This window comes from Prionailurus viverrinus, chromosome B1 (assembly GCF_022837055.1).
Source record: "Prionailurus viverrinus isolate Anna chromosome B1, UM_Priviv_1.0, whole genome shotgun sequence".
NCBI lineage: Eukaryota > Metazoa > Chordata > Mammalia > Carnivora > Felidae > Prionailurus > Prionailurus viverrinus.
Window position 1 is genome coordinate 96277178 of NC_062564.1, and position 15728 is coordinate 96292905.

Genomic DNA, 15728 nt, shown 5'->3' on the forward strand with positions numbered 1-15728 from the left:
TTTCCAACTGGCTTCCCAGGATCCCACGTGCCCTGAGCCTTCATCTAGGACAGCAGTTGCTCTGCTGGCAACACCTCAACACCAACCTAACTTGCGAGAGTTTAGGATAAAATCACTTTCCACCAATCAGGCCTGACCACCCTGCTGAAGGCCCAGCACTAGGTTCAGGCAGGACAATGCATGGCAGAACACCGCAGAGCCAAGGGGACAAACCCATCACCTCTAATCTTAAAAATAAAACTAGCCCTTGTCCATTACTAATCAGTCTAAGAATCTAAGAGGCCTAGCCAAGTGGGGGACTCTCCCAACATACACTCAGGATCTCCTTATAACTGCCAATCTCTCCCAACCTGTTAACACCCACAGAAGAGCCTTCCACCATACCCCTCTCAAAAGAAATGACACAAGACCCAATCACCCCCAACATGGAATGAAGGGCCTTCTCTTCCTAAAGACAAAGGCCCAGCATCAGAGCCCCACACGCCCACATCAGCAGTTTGTGTCAGCATCAACAAGCTGTCCAAGGAGTGTCCAAAGTATTTTCATCAACCTTACAATTACCAGAGCGATTTTATCTATGTGACACTCAGGCAAACCAAAGGTTGTTATTTCTCCTACTCAGCTAAGAGCAAGGTTTTAACTAAAAACTCCAGAAGCTGTGGTACCACATACTTCTCTGATGCTGGGCTCCTCTATCCACGCCCCCCTCCGCCCCCCCCAAAAAAAAAGATTCATAGAGGAATTCCTGAATTCCTGGATTGGGACTGCCAGCACTCAAACAGTCGGGATTGTGCCCCAGATGCAGATTCTAAGGCAAATGCAGTATTTATCTTGCAGAGCCCAGTTTAACATTCCACTCCACAGGCCAGAAGTCCAGCCTACAGGGGCATCTGATTGGTCATTTAAGCCTGCATATTTATGTGGACATTTGTCACAGATCCAAAACAATGATCATCAGCAACAGTGAATGAGTCCACTTCACAAGGTAGGCAGCTGAGTGACAACACAGCAGAGAAACCAGGTGCTAGTTGAGAACAGAGGCCCTGAATCCTCTCTCCCTGTGAGGAACCTGCAGTCAGCTGAGCAAGACAGAGAAGAAGAAATGAGCAAACTGGTCCTTTATGCAGAGGGAAGTCATCAAGGATCCGGACCCTCAACACCCTTAAGGGGAAAAGTACTTTGTAAGCAAATCCAAAGGAAGCCCAGCAAGAACAACTGGGCAAAGTCCAGCCATAGGAGAATTCATCAAATACAGCCCTCCCCTTAAGCTCCCCTTCCACCTAACCCTGACCTGGCAGGCCTCCTCTCCAGAGGTGCAGTCAATCCCCGCAATATCCAAGAAGCCGGGCCCTCACTCCTCTCCAGAGTGAAGAGGATCTGGAGATAGGTGAGGGACAAGTGGAGGAATAAAAGTCTTCCCTCCCCCAATCAGTTCCCAAAATGTCTTGGAATTTGCCCTCCTCTCATGAAAGTGCAGCCAGCACCTTCCCAAAACGGCTGGAATGTGTAGTCTGGAGGCCCATGGTCCTCAAAAATCACTACTCTATGGACCTAAAATGTGTTTCTACACATTTCTATTGCCACTTGAGGCCTCATCATTTCACTAACTGAAACACTGCTCTTCTCAGGCACCTGGATGTCAGGGCAGAAAAGCAACGGCAGGTGGAGAGGCACGTCTACCTGGCCACAGGCTGAGGGATGGTCCCAGGGCTCACGGGCACCTGGACTCCTTTCTCCCACTCCTGTCTCCAGGGATCTGCCAACACATAGTACTCATCTGGGTTCAGCTGATAGGAGTCATGCAACTTCATAGCGGTGATCAGGTCTGTCCTAAACACCTGGAAAGAGAGAGAAAGGGTCACTGACATTTGATACTTGCATTTTTATTCAGAGTGCTGGCAGCTGCAGGGTAACCATGGAGCTGCTGCGTAATAAGGTCACTGTATCAGCAGAGACCCAGTCTGACTGACGACTGGAAGCCCTCAGTGGGCCACAGCTTTGGCCTCTCAGGCTTGGGGGCAGCACGGCTCACACTACCCTCTCACTTCCTCATCAACTCCACAAGCCTGAGGTGTCTCTGACAAGCAACAGAGAAACCTCGTCGTCCTCCCCTGAGAAATCTCATGAACTCTCAATTCCAAAGACTGCTGCTGAAAACACACACCTAAAAATCTGTGGAAGGAGGCATTTCACTCAAGGGTGCTCTTTTGGTAGATGTTTAAGAAATAAAACTCCACTAACCACTTAACACTTCAAGCCAAAACCTAGAACCACCAGGGCCTCCTCTTCTATACTCAGACTGCAGCCACCCAGCTCCTGCCTCCCAGGACACTAGGGCTTATGGCAAGGTGGCTGGGGAGTCAGGCCCTGGTTGGCAGGTGCCAACGCAGAAGTACAGGCTAGAAAAATATGGGAGAGAATTGGGGACAGACCAATGGGGTCAAGTCAGAAAGGGGGCTTGTAAAGAACATGTTTACACACCTTTACCTGATGTAACTTCTACAAAGGAAGCAACATTAGTGGGGAAAGCAGAGGAGGGAAGGAGAGTAAAAGAAAGAAGCAAGCAAGCTACTATACTCTCTCTTCACCTGGCCAAAATCAGACCCACAAAACTCAAAAGTATCGCTGTACTGAGGGAGCAAAGTGGCACCGGCATGCCCGCTCCTCCTGACTGGGGACACGGCAGGAGCACAGCCACGGCCTCGTCCTCCATCCTCAGTCCACTGGTGTCTCAGCGCTACATAAGGAAGCTCCAACCCTGGCATCAGCACCAGCCCAAAGTTGTATTTGGCACGAAGCAAGCCTGCATCCGTAAGCTACACTCTGTTTACACAAGTCACAATGCTGAACTCTCTCTTCTTGGGACAGTGAGTTCTTTCTTACGCTGCTAAGCACAGTTCACATTATATGCCTGCTAATAGGTCCATTTGTTTTCCCTGGTGGCTTTTCAGACTGGTGATCACTTTAATAAACTTCACCATAGTCAGACCACCGTCTGAGGCAGTGTCTGAATAAAAAGGCCATTTCTCCAGGCTGCCATCTCTCAACACCGACTTTTCACCAGTATGCCATTTCTTGTTTCTAACGTTCCGGAAAAAAGGAAGAACCTGGCTGTGCAGCCTCCACAAAAGCACAACTAAGATCAGATTCCCTGACAGCCTTGAGCCACCTGACGCACTGGTCTGCACAGGACCTTGATCATCCGTGCCCTCCTCACCCCCAAAGAGGAAAAGTCCTTGAAAACAAAAATCACAGGAAGCAAGTCAGTTAAAACACACATTCCAACTACAACTTACAAGTAATAAATAAGGGAGTTTGCCAAAGAAGGAAAAATCAAACTGAAGCAACAGGATGAGAACAGGATGGCCCACCATTCCTTTACTAAAAGACTCAGAGGAGGACGCCAAAAACTGAAAGAGATGCCCTAAATGAATTTCCAAGCCTCTGGCAGAGTTCAGAGTTAGTGCTAACCTAAATATAAAGTAGTCTGAACAAACTGCTGAACTCAGAGAACTTTAGAAAAAAAATCAGAAACAAAACCGGGGTCAGGGACAAGACCAGTGCCATCCATGCTGCTCAGCCCCATCTCACTGCCTGGTGCTCAGCACACCCAGTACCAGCTTCCCTATTCGAGTCACCCTGTATTTTTACCCTCAAGTGACAGTACAGTGGTTGTGGAGGCAGCACAGAGAATTGAAGAAATAAAGGCAGGCAGAGCTACTCCAATACCTCAGAAAAGGAGGGGAGCACTGCAGGTTCAAAATGACAAAGGCCTGGAATAACCAAGGCAATAAAATGGCCACCTGCCCATGAAGGTTTGATCTAATGTCTCCTGGGATGACTTTCTGCAATTTTAAAGGATATAAAGTACATTTCCTCATGGAGAATGTTATTCCACAACTAAAAATTCCTACACTGCTCAACAAAGTGTCCCCCAACACTTCCATTACAGTCAGAGAAAATGAAGTACCTGGTGGAATGCAGGCCTCTGCTCTGAAGCTACAGGATGAGGTGGTCTTTGGAGTCATCCCGTGAAAGACGCAGCACAAAACAAGGGGCTGAACCAAAGGCTCTCTTCCCCACAACCTGCCCACCTGAAAACCGTGACAAACTAAAATGCCCTTTCTTCAATCATTTAAATCCTCAGAGCCTGGCAGAGGTTGTCAAAGAAAACATATCTCAGGACTGGTAGAAGGCCCTAATCAACAAAGGCCAGCAGAGAAATGCACCTAAAAGCAATTGTAAATAAAGAGACAATAGAGAACAGGTAGGTAGGTAGGTAGGTAGGTAGGTAGGCAGGCAGACAGATAACAAAACGTGGGGGAGTAGGGAAATAGAAGAAACAAATTGAAAAAGAAGGGGGAAAAGCCTTAAGCGTAATCGCCAAAACAAAACTCCCAGAATTACAATGGGTTGTTGCCAAATAAGCCACAAATTCATGGCCAAAACTAACTTGAGGCTGGCAGTGACTGGCAGCAGCCGAACCCGCTGATCTCCTGGCCAGAGGAAAAGTTGTTGGGAGCCAGCGAAGATGAAACAGAAAAGGAAAAAAAGAATATAATTAATAGTAATAGCTAACATTTACTACTGAGCACTTTTAAGTGCTTAGTATGTATTAATGTCTGTGTATTAACCCACTTAATCCTCACAAGAATCCTCTGAGGCAAACACCTGTGTTATTCCCATCTTACAAATTTGGAAACTGAGGCACAAAGAAGTTAGATAACTTGCCCATGATTGCAGAGGCATCAATTTCAACCAACCAGGTGTGTGCCAATCACATGTTCTCATGCACACATGTAGGACATGCACAATCACACCATCACTCAGGAAATACCTCTGAAGGTTTTCGATCTTCATGTCTGGAGCACGAACCTCTCCTGTGCTGAGATCGGGAATTCTGTGACCAAGTAGTTGAGAGGCCTAAAGACAAATAAATATCCAAAGAGGAACAATTAAGAGCACACAAACCACTGTGCGTTCACAGGGGTTTTTTAAACCAAATTTGGCAAGGCTCACCTCAGCACCTCCCCCATGACTCGATGCTCCTCCAATCCCAGTACTTACTTAAACCACTCACTTTCCAGAGCAGGCCTAACAAGCTTGCTCTGGTTCTCACTGTGTATCCCAGGTACAGCCCACAGGAGGGAAGGCCTTTTAAGAGCATCATGCATGTGGAGCCTTCATCTGTAAGCCTGCATTTCTTATGAGGTTCAAAGTCTCACGTTGGTAAATACAAATTGAGAAACGCTGGAATTTTCAGTAAACTTTTCTAAATGCTAAGATCATTATGTTCAATCCTAATGCCACCCCGCCAAAACTTAAAAAGAAAAAATCTTGACTCCACAAATATAAAAACTTAGCATGCCCTAGAACAGGAAAGTTCCAAGACTGCAATAGACTAGGGGCTATGGCCAAATAACCTTAAAATTGCCTACTCCCCTTTCCCAAGAAAAGGCCAACTGGCTCTTTTCTGTGCATTTCTTCCACATTTCTAAATAACTAATGGTCTGTTATCCAGCATCTCCCCCACCAAGCCACAAAATCTGGAAACCCTACCAGGGCACCCATGTCTCCTAACTGCTGCCATGTCTGAGTTCCTCTCAGGCCTGAAGACCTCTCTATAGCAACAACTCCATCCTGCTTCAGATGCTCCCTCCACCCAGGTGGCAATTCTCTTGCCTGGTGTCCACTTTGTCTCCTATGCATCCCGTAAATATTAGTGTTCCTCCTTCCTGTTCCGAGTGCTCTCCCCAAGGAGCACTCACCCCTGCCCTCTCACTCAGTCTTATCCAGCGCGCCCAGGAAACTGTCAGACTTGCATTCCCACACTCACCTCCGTCCCAAGCTCCAGGTCCACGTTCACCTTCAGATAAGACATAAAGCTCCGGGTTCCTTAGATCAGCCAACTCAGCGCAACAAAAACTGGACTCAACATTTTGCCCAAACCTCTTATTCCTCTTGTGTTTCTACTTTGATGAATACCACTATCATTTCTATTAGAATTCAGAAACCTAAGAGTCATCCTAGACTCTCCTCACTCAGGACACATCCAATCAATGGCCAACTTATATTCAATGCAACTACCCAATACCTCAGAATCCCAGCCTCTTTTCTCACCACCTCCACCTCTGCCTCCTGTCACTTGTTTTATGGTCAACTGCAGTGGCCTCCTGTTTGTGGGTACCATATCACCACCAGAGCTCCCAAACATCCCTCACAACCACCTGCAGTGGGTGTCTAACTACCTACTCACCTCTACCCTGAACACACACTGTACTGTTTCCCAGAAATTAACAACCCCCCAACCCTGCAAATAAAAGCCTGAGCCTGAGGGAGTTGCGTTCTACCAGCAAAACCACTTGCCACTCAAACAGGAAGCTCTTATCTCCATGGATTCCAGAGACAAGGAACAAGAGAATCAAAGCACCCTTAAGACCTTGGAGACATCAAGAAATAGATTCTGTACATAAGCCTATCATCAGATTTGCAATGACCAAAACTAAACGAGATTTCCAAACTCCTCTCTGACAGGGAAGATGTGGGCACTACCCCTGATCACCAGTTCTGAAGGCTGCTACTGGGTCAACTGACTGTTGTTAGGTTAGCAGAATTAGATTTCCTACAGGTGGTCCTACCATACTGTTCAGTAAATATTTTAGAAAAACTCTTCCTTAAAAAAAAAAAAGTATACCTCTTTAGACTCCAATGAGTAAGAATGTTTCACTCCCACACTGAAAGAAAGATTCTGGGCACAAACAGGGGTGCAAACCCAACTTGCAGAAGTTCTAAATCTGGTCATCAGTGAAAAAAGGAAAGGCAGAAGCCAAGTGTGGAACCTGGAGAGAAAGGCAGGTGGCTCCCATCGTTAAGCCCCTTTTCACCATCTGGTACTGCAGGCCACCCTCCGGCCAGCCCAAAGGCTGGAAGAGACAAGGAAGAGTGATAGCAACTCTAGAAAGATGCTCAGGGGTTGGAGAAAGATGCAGGGAAGAAAAGGCATAGGCCCTTTCCTTTGAGTTACTACGAGAAGGGTTACAAATGATAAGAAAACTAGAAATTTTAAAAGAAATCACTCCACTGCTATACTTTAAAAATGAACATGGAGTGAGGGGAAGTGAGTCTTACAGTCAAATACTTACACAGTTAAAGCAGAAACGGCAAACTTGCTCAATTTTAGTTTTTGTGACACTCTTGCCTCTTCTAGGGGATCTGTCAGAGTCCCTCCCAGGTAGTTTCCAAGGTTCCCAGGAAGTGTACAGCTTTGCTAGCCAAGAACACACTCCAAGTAATGGCAGTCACTTAGACATTTTTCTAGGGCTGTTTCTATATTCTTGAAAAAATAGTCTGTGCCACATTTGCTTTCAAAATCATGTACCCAAAGATGCTACAAAATTGGGTATCTGATAGTATTATTATCCAAGAGAAACTCTGGTCTACCCAGAAATAATCTGTTTCTCTTCCTTTTAATTTACCTAATGAAAGAAGAAGAGAAAACAATCTATTACAAGCACTTTGCAGAAAGGGAAAGACTAGGGAAAAGGTAAAATTTCAATTATAACTGACAAAACTTTTATAAATAAAAGTCAAAAACCAGTAATCAACCAAGTATCTACCAACAAACTGAATGAGTGAACAGTGGTATCCATACAATTTATTATCCAAATTACGGTATATCCATACAATGGAGTATTACCCAGCAATAAAAAAAATGAAATGTTGATACATGTAACATGAATTAACTTTGGAATAAATGTAGAATGAAAGAATCCAGACAAAAAGAGTACATACTGCATTATTCCATTTACATAAAACTCTGGAAGACAGAAACTATTCAGTGGTGGTGATTCTTACTGAGCATGACTGTCCTCAGCAACACTATATTTTTTTCCTCTTAAAATTTTTTTGAGAATCTGCTGTGTGCACAACACCAACTTAGGTGTGGTGTATGTTGTAAATAGCCATCTGTGTCTTGTCCCTGATGTCTCTTGACACAGTGCTTGAAAGCAAATAAACCAGACAGAGATCACCAGGAACAAATACCGCTGCTGGACATGGAAGGGCCTTCTAGTTCCATTGACTAGGGAAAAAAGAGGGAAGGATTATCTTGAGTGTAATGATTTCAAGGGTATAAACATTTCAAAATGTATCAAAGTGTATACTTTAAATGTATGCACAAAAAAAAGGGATGATTTTCTATCATCCAGTAACAGTAAAGGAAAAGATAATGCTCCATTTTACTTTACACAGGTGGTTGTACATAAAACCTAGATTTCCCTGCTGAACCAGGTGAGAATCTGACAAGGGAACTAGAAGGCCCTTCCATGTCCAGCAGCGGTATTTGTTCCTGGTGATCTCTGTCTGGTTTATTTGCTTTCAAGCACTGTGTCAAGAGACATCAGGGACAAGACACAGATGGCTATTTACAACATACACCACACCTAAGTTGGTGTTGTGCACACAGCAGATTCTCAAAAAAATTTTAAGAGGAAAAAAATATAGTGTTGCTGAGGACAAACAGTCATGCTCAGTAAGAATCACCACCACTGTTAACTCAAGAACTGAAGGTGACAAGCACCAAGAATATACCCATTTTACCTATTAGAAGATACAGTTTAAAAAAGAAAAAAAAAAAAAAGATACGCTTTTGTGCTCTAGGAAAACGAGGTCATGGAAAATAATACATTTAAAGACAGCTTAGTGGGGCCACTGCTTCCTGATGGGAATGCACTGACATCTACATTCACAGAAAGTCTACAGGCAAAAGACTAAAGTCTTATAATATCACACCACTTCTCCCTACAGCCATGCTCTCTCCAGGCATCTCCCATGTAGTCAAGAAGATCCCAGAATATTATCCAAACAAAATAATTTTTGCATCCCCTTTAAATTAAAAAAAAAAAAAAAAAAAAAGTTATGTAGTGGGGGGAGATTGGGTGACTCAGTCAGTTAAGCATCTGACTCTTGATTTTGGCTCAGGTCAAGATCTCATGTTTGTGAGATCAAGCCGCAAGTCAGGCTCTGCGCTGTCACTGCAGAGCCTGCTTGGGATTCTGTCTCCCTCTCTCTCTCTGGCCCTCCCCTGCTCACGTGACTGTCTCTCAAAATAAATAAATAAGCATTTTTTTAACGTTAAAAAAAAAAAGGTTATAAAGCTTTTTTTTTTAAGTATGTTGGGTGAAAACAAACAAAACAAATTAAACCAGAATTGAGAGTATTTCAAATACCACAAGGAACAGGAGATAGTGACGTGTGCTACAGAAAACACTAGCCAATTTTAAGTTCTTAAAAACCATGCACTACGATTACACTTGGTTGGTGCTGCATTTTGTTATTTTCAGAATGTTAATAACATTTAATGGCAAACAGCTAAAACTATACCAAGTAAAATTCTTTTTTATTTTGTTACTTTCAGGAGAGGAGCTGGGAACTCTAAAAATTTGACAGTGATGTCTAAAAAATTATTTTATTGCCCACAAAGATAGGATTACCTAAAGTCAACCTAAGTGAATTTAAAAATTCTGCACATGTACACAGTTTAAGAACAATTCTCTATTAAAAAAAAAAAACAATTATTAAACACTGAAAAGAATGAATAGAGAGAAAATATCTTGTTTTGTTTTCGTATCCCCAAACTCCCATTAAAACAGAAGTTTGTGGAGTTTAACAATACAAGTTATAAAAGGTTCATAGATCACAGCATCATGAGCATGGATCTTGTACATGCACAGAGCATTCTGAATCCTGCTTTCTGGTCCTACTAGGCAGGTATCTCGAACACTCGCCTTTGAAATTAAAAATAGCCATGCTTCTTGCCCTAGATCTAAAATAAGGAAAAACCTCAAGAGTAAATCTACTACACACTGCCCACATTGGTAACTCATGTGTGATAAGCCAGGGTGCATAGTGCATGAAAGGTTCAGAAATTACAATGAATGGTGGTCTGGGTTCATACCACCACAAAATGCAAACTGTGAAGGAACCTCATCACTATTAAATGGCAATCTTCTGTCTCAAACACTACTTCTAGACACCAAATACCACACTGGTGTCTTCAGGATGTTAAACCAGCCTAACAAAGTAAGGCACTTAAGACCAGCAAGTATTAAGTCTAGCAGGCCAGCTGGTGTCACAAAAGTGCACAGACCCAAGATACACACCTATGCATTATTTCAAGGCTAGGGACAGCCCCGTGCAAGTAAAGCAGTGCTATGGAAACTGCCACCACAAAGTAAGCAATTTAATGTAGTTTATTAGCTTTTTGCTTTAATTGCATGATAGAAGACAAGCCTCTAATACGAATACTGTTTTATCATGGGCTGACCCTATACTTCCCACAATTCCTCCATCCCAGCATAGGTTTGCTCCATGGTCCAACTCACTTCCACCTTCCAAAGTACAAAAACTTAATGCATATATTCAAAAAACTGGCTCAGGAATATTTCAACGTAAATATACTTGGGTTTTCAACCAACTGACATACAAATGTTTCAGTTACCCAGCACTCCTGCCAACATCCAAATCCAATGGCTACAGAAGACTAGTCCATGGACCAGATCATTTTGTGCTAATTGCTCTTCAAACCCAAGGGGATGCTTGCTCTACCTGTCAATATCAAAACCAAGCCACTGTCAGGTCTGAAAAGGGGCAAAGCCATCTCTGTGTGCCTTAAGGAGACACACAGTACATATTTTGAAATATTTGAGCCTAAATCCCTACATTTCAAGAATGCCTACACAACTCCTTGGTGTCTCAAGATGCAACTGATGGAGGAAAAACAAATTAAAAGCATAGGCAGGGTGCCTGGGTGGGTCAGTCGGTTAAGCATCTACCTCTTGATTTTGGCTCAGGTCATGATCTCAGTTCATGAGATCGAGCCCAAGTCTCTCTTTCCCTAGATTCACTCTCTCCTCTCTCTGCCCTGCTTGTGCTCACTCTCCTTCTCTCTCAAAACAAATAAACGTTTCAAAAATTACAGTCAAATAAGAAATGTAAGTGGAAGCAGAGTTAACTTTTATGCAAAAGAGAAACCACCAAAGACCTGCATGAAGGTAAACAAGCACAGCCAACTGAATTAAGAAAATGAAGACAGGGGCGCCAGGGTGGCTCAGTCAGTTAAGTGTCCAACTTCGGCTCAGGTCACGATCTCACTCACAGTCCATGAGTTCGAGCCTTACACTGGGCTAGGTGCTGGTAGCTGAGCCTAGAGCCTGCTTCGGATTCTGTGTTTTCCTCTCTCTGCCCCTCCCCCACTCGCACTCTTGTCTCTCTCTCAAAACTAAAGAAACATTTTTTTAAAAATGAGGGGTGGCTGGGTGGCTCAGTTGGCTAAGCATCCGACTTCTGCCCAGGTCATGATCTCACGGTTCATGGGTTCGAGCCCCGCATCAGGCTCTGTGCTGACAGCTCAAAGCCTGGAGCCTGTTTCAGATTCTGTGTCTCCCTCTCTCTCTGCCCCTCCCCCATTCATGCTCTGTCTCCCTCTGTCTCAAAAATAAACATTAAAAAAAATTTTTTTTAATTTAAAAAAAATGAAGGCAAGTTACCAAAAAATATAAGGGAACTCATTAAATGCAGTGAGACATAAAGAGGTACAAAGCAGAAAGTACGTTTAATCCACTAAAAATTGTGGTGTCTCTTCACTGTTTATCTGTAAGCTGGAGAGCACCCAGAAAAACTGAAGTCCTCTCATAACTTTATGTTTACCACTCATGAACCTGAATTACCACGTGCAAACTTAGTAGATTTGAACTGTACTCAGATCTCTTTTCTGCCCATTCATCATCACAGGTAATGGAGCAGAGCTCAATTGGGTAAATGGAGGAGACGGAAATGTTTGAAGGCCAATACAGGTGTGGTAACTGGGCAGCCAAGGAGGGTCCCCAAAGGTACCTGGTTCCAGACCCCCAGCAACACACCAGGCCTTCCCACAGGGAAGTCAACACAGCCCTGAAATTAGGAAATTCAACCGGAAAAGGAAGCCCTGCTTCACAACTTCAGGGAAAACTTTAAAGTACATTTCTCTCACTATTTCTAAAAAAACTTTTTAATTTCCCTCTGGGCCTTTGACAGGCACATTTAAAAACACCCAAAAAAACCTCCCAAAAACATCATTTTCATTTGGCTCCCCCTTATCTGAGACAAAGATGCCATATTTTGGAAGAAAAAAAAATGTGCCAAATGGACAGTATTAAGTAATATTTAATTCTTGTCTTACTTGTACAGGAAAAAAATGTAAGGATGCTGTTAATTGGCCTGAGATAACAATCCATAATTCCTGCCAAAAGAAAGGACACTTGATGTTTTAATTAGCCTCTGCAGCTTTACTGAAGATAAAAGTGCAATCTCCCTTAGTTTGGAAATACTGAACAATAGCTAGTGGATCCCATTCCCACATTTGCCAAAACCCCTAAGAACAGAGGATCCTGGGCTGGGAAGCAAGAAATGAAGGGCTTGTTTCCCTGGGCCACACCCTGGCACAACATGTAACTTTAGAGATTGGCTAGGGCCACCCTGTGCCAGGAGGCCAGCAATTACAATGCAGCCTGCAAATACCCCAACACTATTTCATCCAACTGTAGGGCCAGTCCTCCACAGGGCACCTGGAGAAACGCTTCAACAACTCCAACTGTAGCTGGATGAGTGCTTGCACTGGCACAGAAAATGCCCATCCATCCCCAACTGTAAATACCACACTGGTATTCCCCTGGATCAGGCCAGAAAACAAAGCAAAGGACTCCAGTCCCAGAGGCCAGCAGGGCCTAGCCACGGCTACAGTCAGTGTTGTGGCCCCCACGCTGACGTCCGCAGCTGCCTCTCCTTCACTTAGACATGTTTTGCATTGGGCTGGGAAGTGCTGCCAAAATTCTGTCAGGGCTGCAGGCTGGAGACGCTGGGGAGTGGCCACTGCACAGACCCAGCCCTTCTTGCAAATCAGGGCTTTCCAAGTGCCCAGACCCAGCTGAGGACCAGCTCGGTTCTGCAGACCCAAATGCAAGGGCAGAAAGCACCCCATTCAGACTACCATGGGCTTACAAAGAAGGATGGGATCCAACACAAATAACCAGGCTGGTGCCAGAGGCCCATGCTATGAGACAGTTGCCCTCAGAGAGGTGGAAAGGGTGTTCCATGGAGTGGACAAGTACATATTTTATAAGCTTTAGCATTGCAAGGGTTCTAATTGAGCTGTTTTTTTACTATTATCGTCCACCATAATTACCAAATCACTAAGCATGGATGGACAGCACAGCCATAAAGCATCAACATATGCTTTATACTGAACTACCTATGACAAAAAGGATGGCCCACCTAACTTCTACTAAGAGGTATCATTCTTGTCCTCCACCACCACCACTGGATTTCCATGTCTAGCCTAGAATAGACAGAACCCAGCTTCGTGGCCTATCCAGGGTAACCCTTCAGTACCCCATAAATATAAATGCTCCGCCTCCACCTTCTTCAGGGAAACTAGCACAGATAAGAAGTATATTAAGAGGAAGAAGAAACTGGCTGTCATACCATTAAGGTGACTTTTGATGGACACATTCTGGTGAACTTTGGGCACTCTATTCTCCCTTTCTAACAAGAGTTCTGGGTGGAAATTCATATTTAGATGAAATATTTGGTCTTCTAAGGTGGTTTCAGGCTTAACTGTTTCCCCCCAAAATTATTATTTTGAAGCCTAATTCCTAATACCTCAGAATGTGACTACATATGGATAAAAGCTTTAAAGGGGCGATTAAGTTAAAATGAAGTCATTAGAGTTGACCCTAATCCTATCTCACTGATGTCCTTAAGAGGACATTCAGACACAGAGACACCAGGGATGCACATATGCTCAGAAGACCACGTGAGGACACAGTAAGAAGGCAAGCCAAGGAGAGAGGCCTCAGAAGACAGCAAACCTGACACCTTGATCTTAGACTTCTGGAGCTGTGAGAGAAAATAAGTATCTGCTGCTTAAGCCACCCAGTCTGTGGTTGGTTATGGCAGCCCAAAAGGTCTAATACAAGGGCCTCTGGGGGCTATTAGGAGCAACTCTGAGGTGGACTAGAATGGGTCATGGTCCAGAACTGAACTGTCCAATATGGTAGTCACTAGCCACATGTGATTGCTTTTAATTTACATTTTAATTAATTAAAGTTAAAAAAAAGTCTTAAAACCTAGTTCCTCAATTACACTAGATTAGAACACTTACATCCTCTTGGGCAACTCTAGACCAGAAAGGGGAAAGCTCTAAGTCTGAGAGAACATTCAAGGAGAATCTTTTCTTTTTTAAGGTTTTATTTTTAAATAATCTCTATACCCAATGTGGGGCTCCAACTCTGCAACCCTGAGATCAAGAGTTACACCCTCTTCTGACTGAGCCAGCCAGGTGCCTCCAGGAGAATCTTTTCTAACCCAGTTAGAATTTCCTTAGGGAGGAAATGAAGCAGCAACAAAAGCAAACAGAGTGAGCATAAACCTGTTGCTCAATGCCAAAAAAAATATTAAATAGGACTATAAGCCTCATACTGGGCATTATTAGTATGTGAGAGAAAGTATTTCATGAAACCTTCTTCTGATTAGTTCTGAACCTAAAACCCAAGACTTTTTTTAAAAATTGATGTAAGACAAAACTGTGTATTCAAGCAAGCATTTGAGCACTTATGACTCTTGAGAATACTCTGATAGGCACCACAGGGGGCAGAAAAGAAATATCTCTGTATGGTTTTGCCTCAAGGAGTAAAAAGCCTCAGTAAATATTAGAGAAAGCAGGTAGTGAGGGCTGTGCAATGACAAGTGCTAAGAAGTTCACAAGGCACTCGCAAGGGCTCTGCCAAGTGGTTTTAACTGCAGGCACCTGGGCACAGACCCTCAACACCTTTCGTGAAGTAAAAGCAAAACCCTTCTCTGTGGAGCCCCCAATCCTCTTTCTCCTTCCCTCACCCAGTTTTAACTCTTGCCCTACGCCAAACTCAGCAGCTTCCACTGTCTGTCTCCAAAGTCCCAATCCCTTAGCTCAAGCCCAGCCCTTCACCATGTAGTCCACAGCTTACCATCCAGTGTACCCCAAAAACGTGACACCAAATCTCCTATAGGCACCAAATCTACTTCCCACTGTCCCATGCCGGTACCCAAAACTCCCAAACAGAATGCTATGTTTGAGTTCTTCTGTTTTTCAAGCTTCTGGTCCTGCCCCCTATGCTTCCCATGGCTTAGCAGACAAGCAACACTTTCTAATTTGCAGCTTTTACACTGCTGCAAACTTGGAAGACCAAAAACTAAAACTAATCCTGTTTGCCTAAAAACTATTTCATCCTTCAGGACCTGCCCAACTTTCAACTCCTCTGTGCTTCCCTGGCCCTCCTGTCCTCTGAATTCGTGCTGACATCTATATATTTCTAGTGAGTGTCAAAAAGACATCTCTAACACTTCCCTAATGACTCTGTCAGAGCTGGATTTTATATATATCTAAGACAGGGTTCCTTGAAAGCAGGCCCAATACCTTTCCCATTATGTAGCAGGGCAAGCACATTTTCTGAGTTTAATCTATAGTGTAAAACATAAGCTGACGCGCTGGAGCTCAGGCACTGTGTTAGGTACAAAATTTCCTTGTTATCTGAGGGAAGCTCTTCAAGTAGTCTGTTAGCTTCTCAATACATAGAAGCTGTGTGACATTTATTTTGACTGCCTGGAAACCAACTAACTTCTGGTTCTCAGCTGCACTGTGAAAATATGGGGATGCC

The 15728-nt window shown here is 43.8% G+C and overlaps 1 protein-coding gene across 10 annotated transcripts in view; it reads right to left on the reverse strand.

Moving 5' to 3' along the window:
* The window catches only part of JADE1 (jade family PHD finger 1), a 59919-nt gene that overhangs the window by 25817 nt on the left and 18374 nt on the right, over positions 1–15728 (reverse strand). For all 10 annotated transcript variants that reach the window (XM_047855206.1, XM_047855209.1, XM_047855208.1 and 7 more), the window contains exons 3-4: positions 4838–4923; positions 1681–1838 (exon numbers count right to left, since the gene is read on the reverse strand). In XM_047855206.1, coding sequence (XP_047711162.1) covers positions 1681–1838; positions 4838–4923 — 244 coding nt within the window. The remainder of the gene's footprint in view (positions 1–1680; positions 1839–4837; positions 4924–15728) is intronic.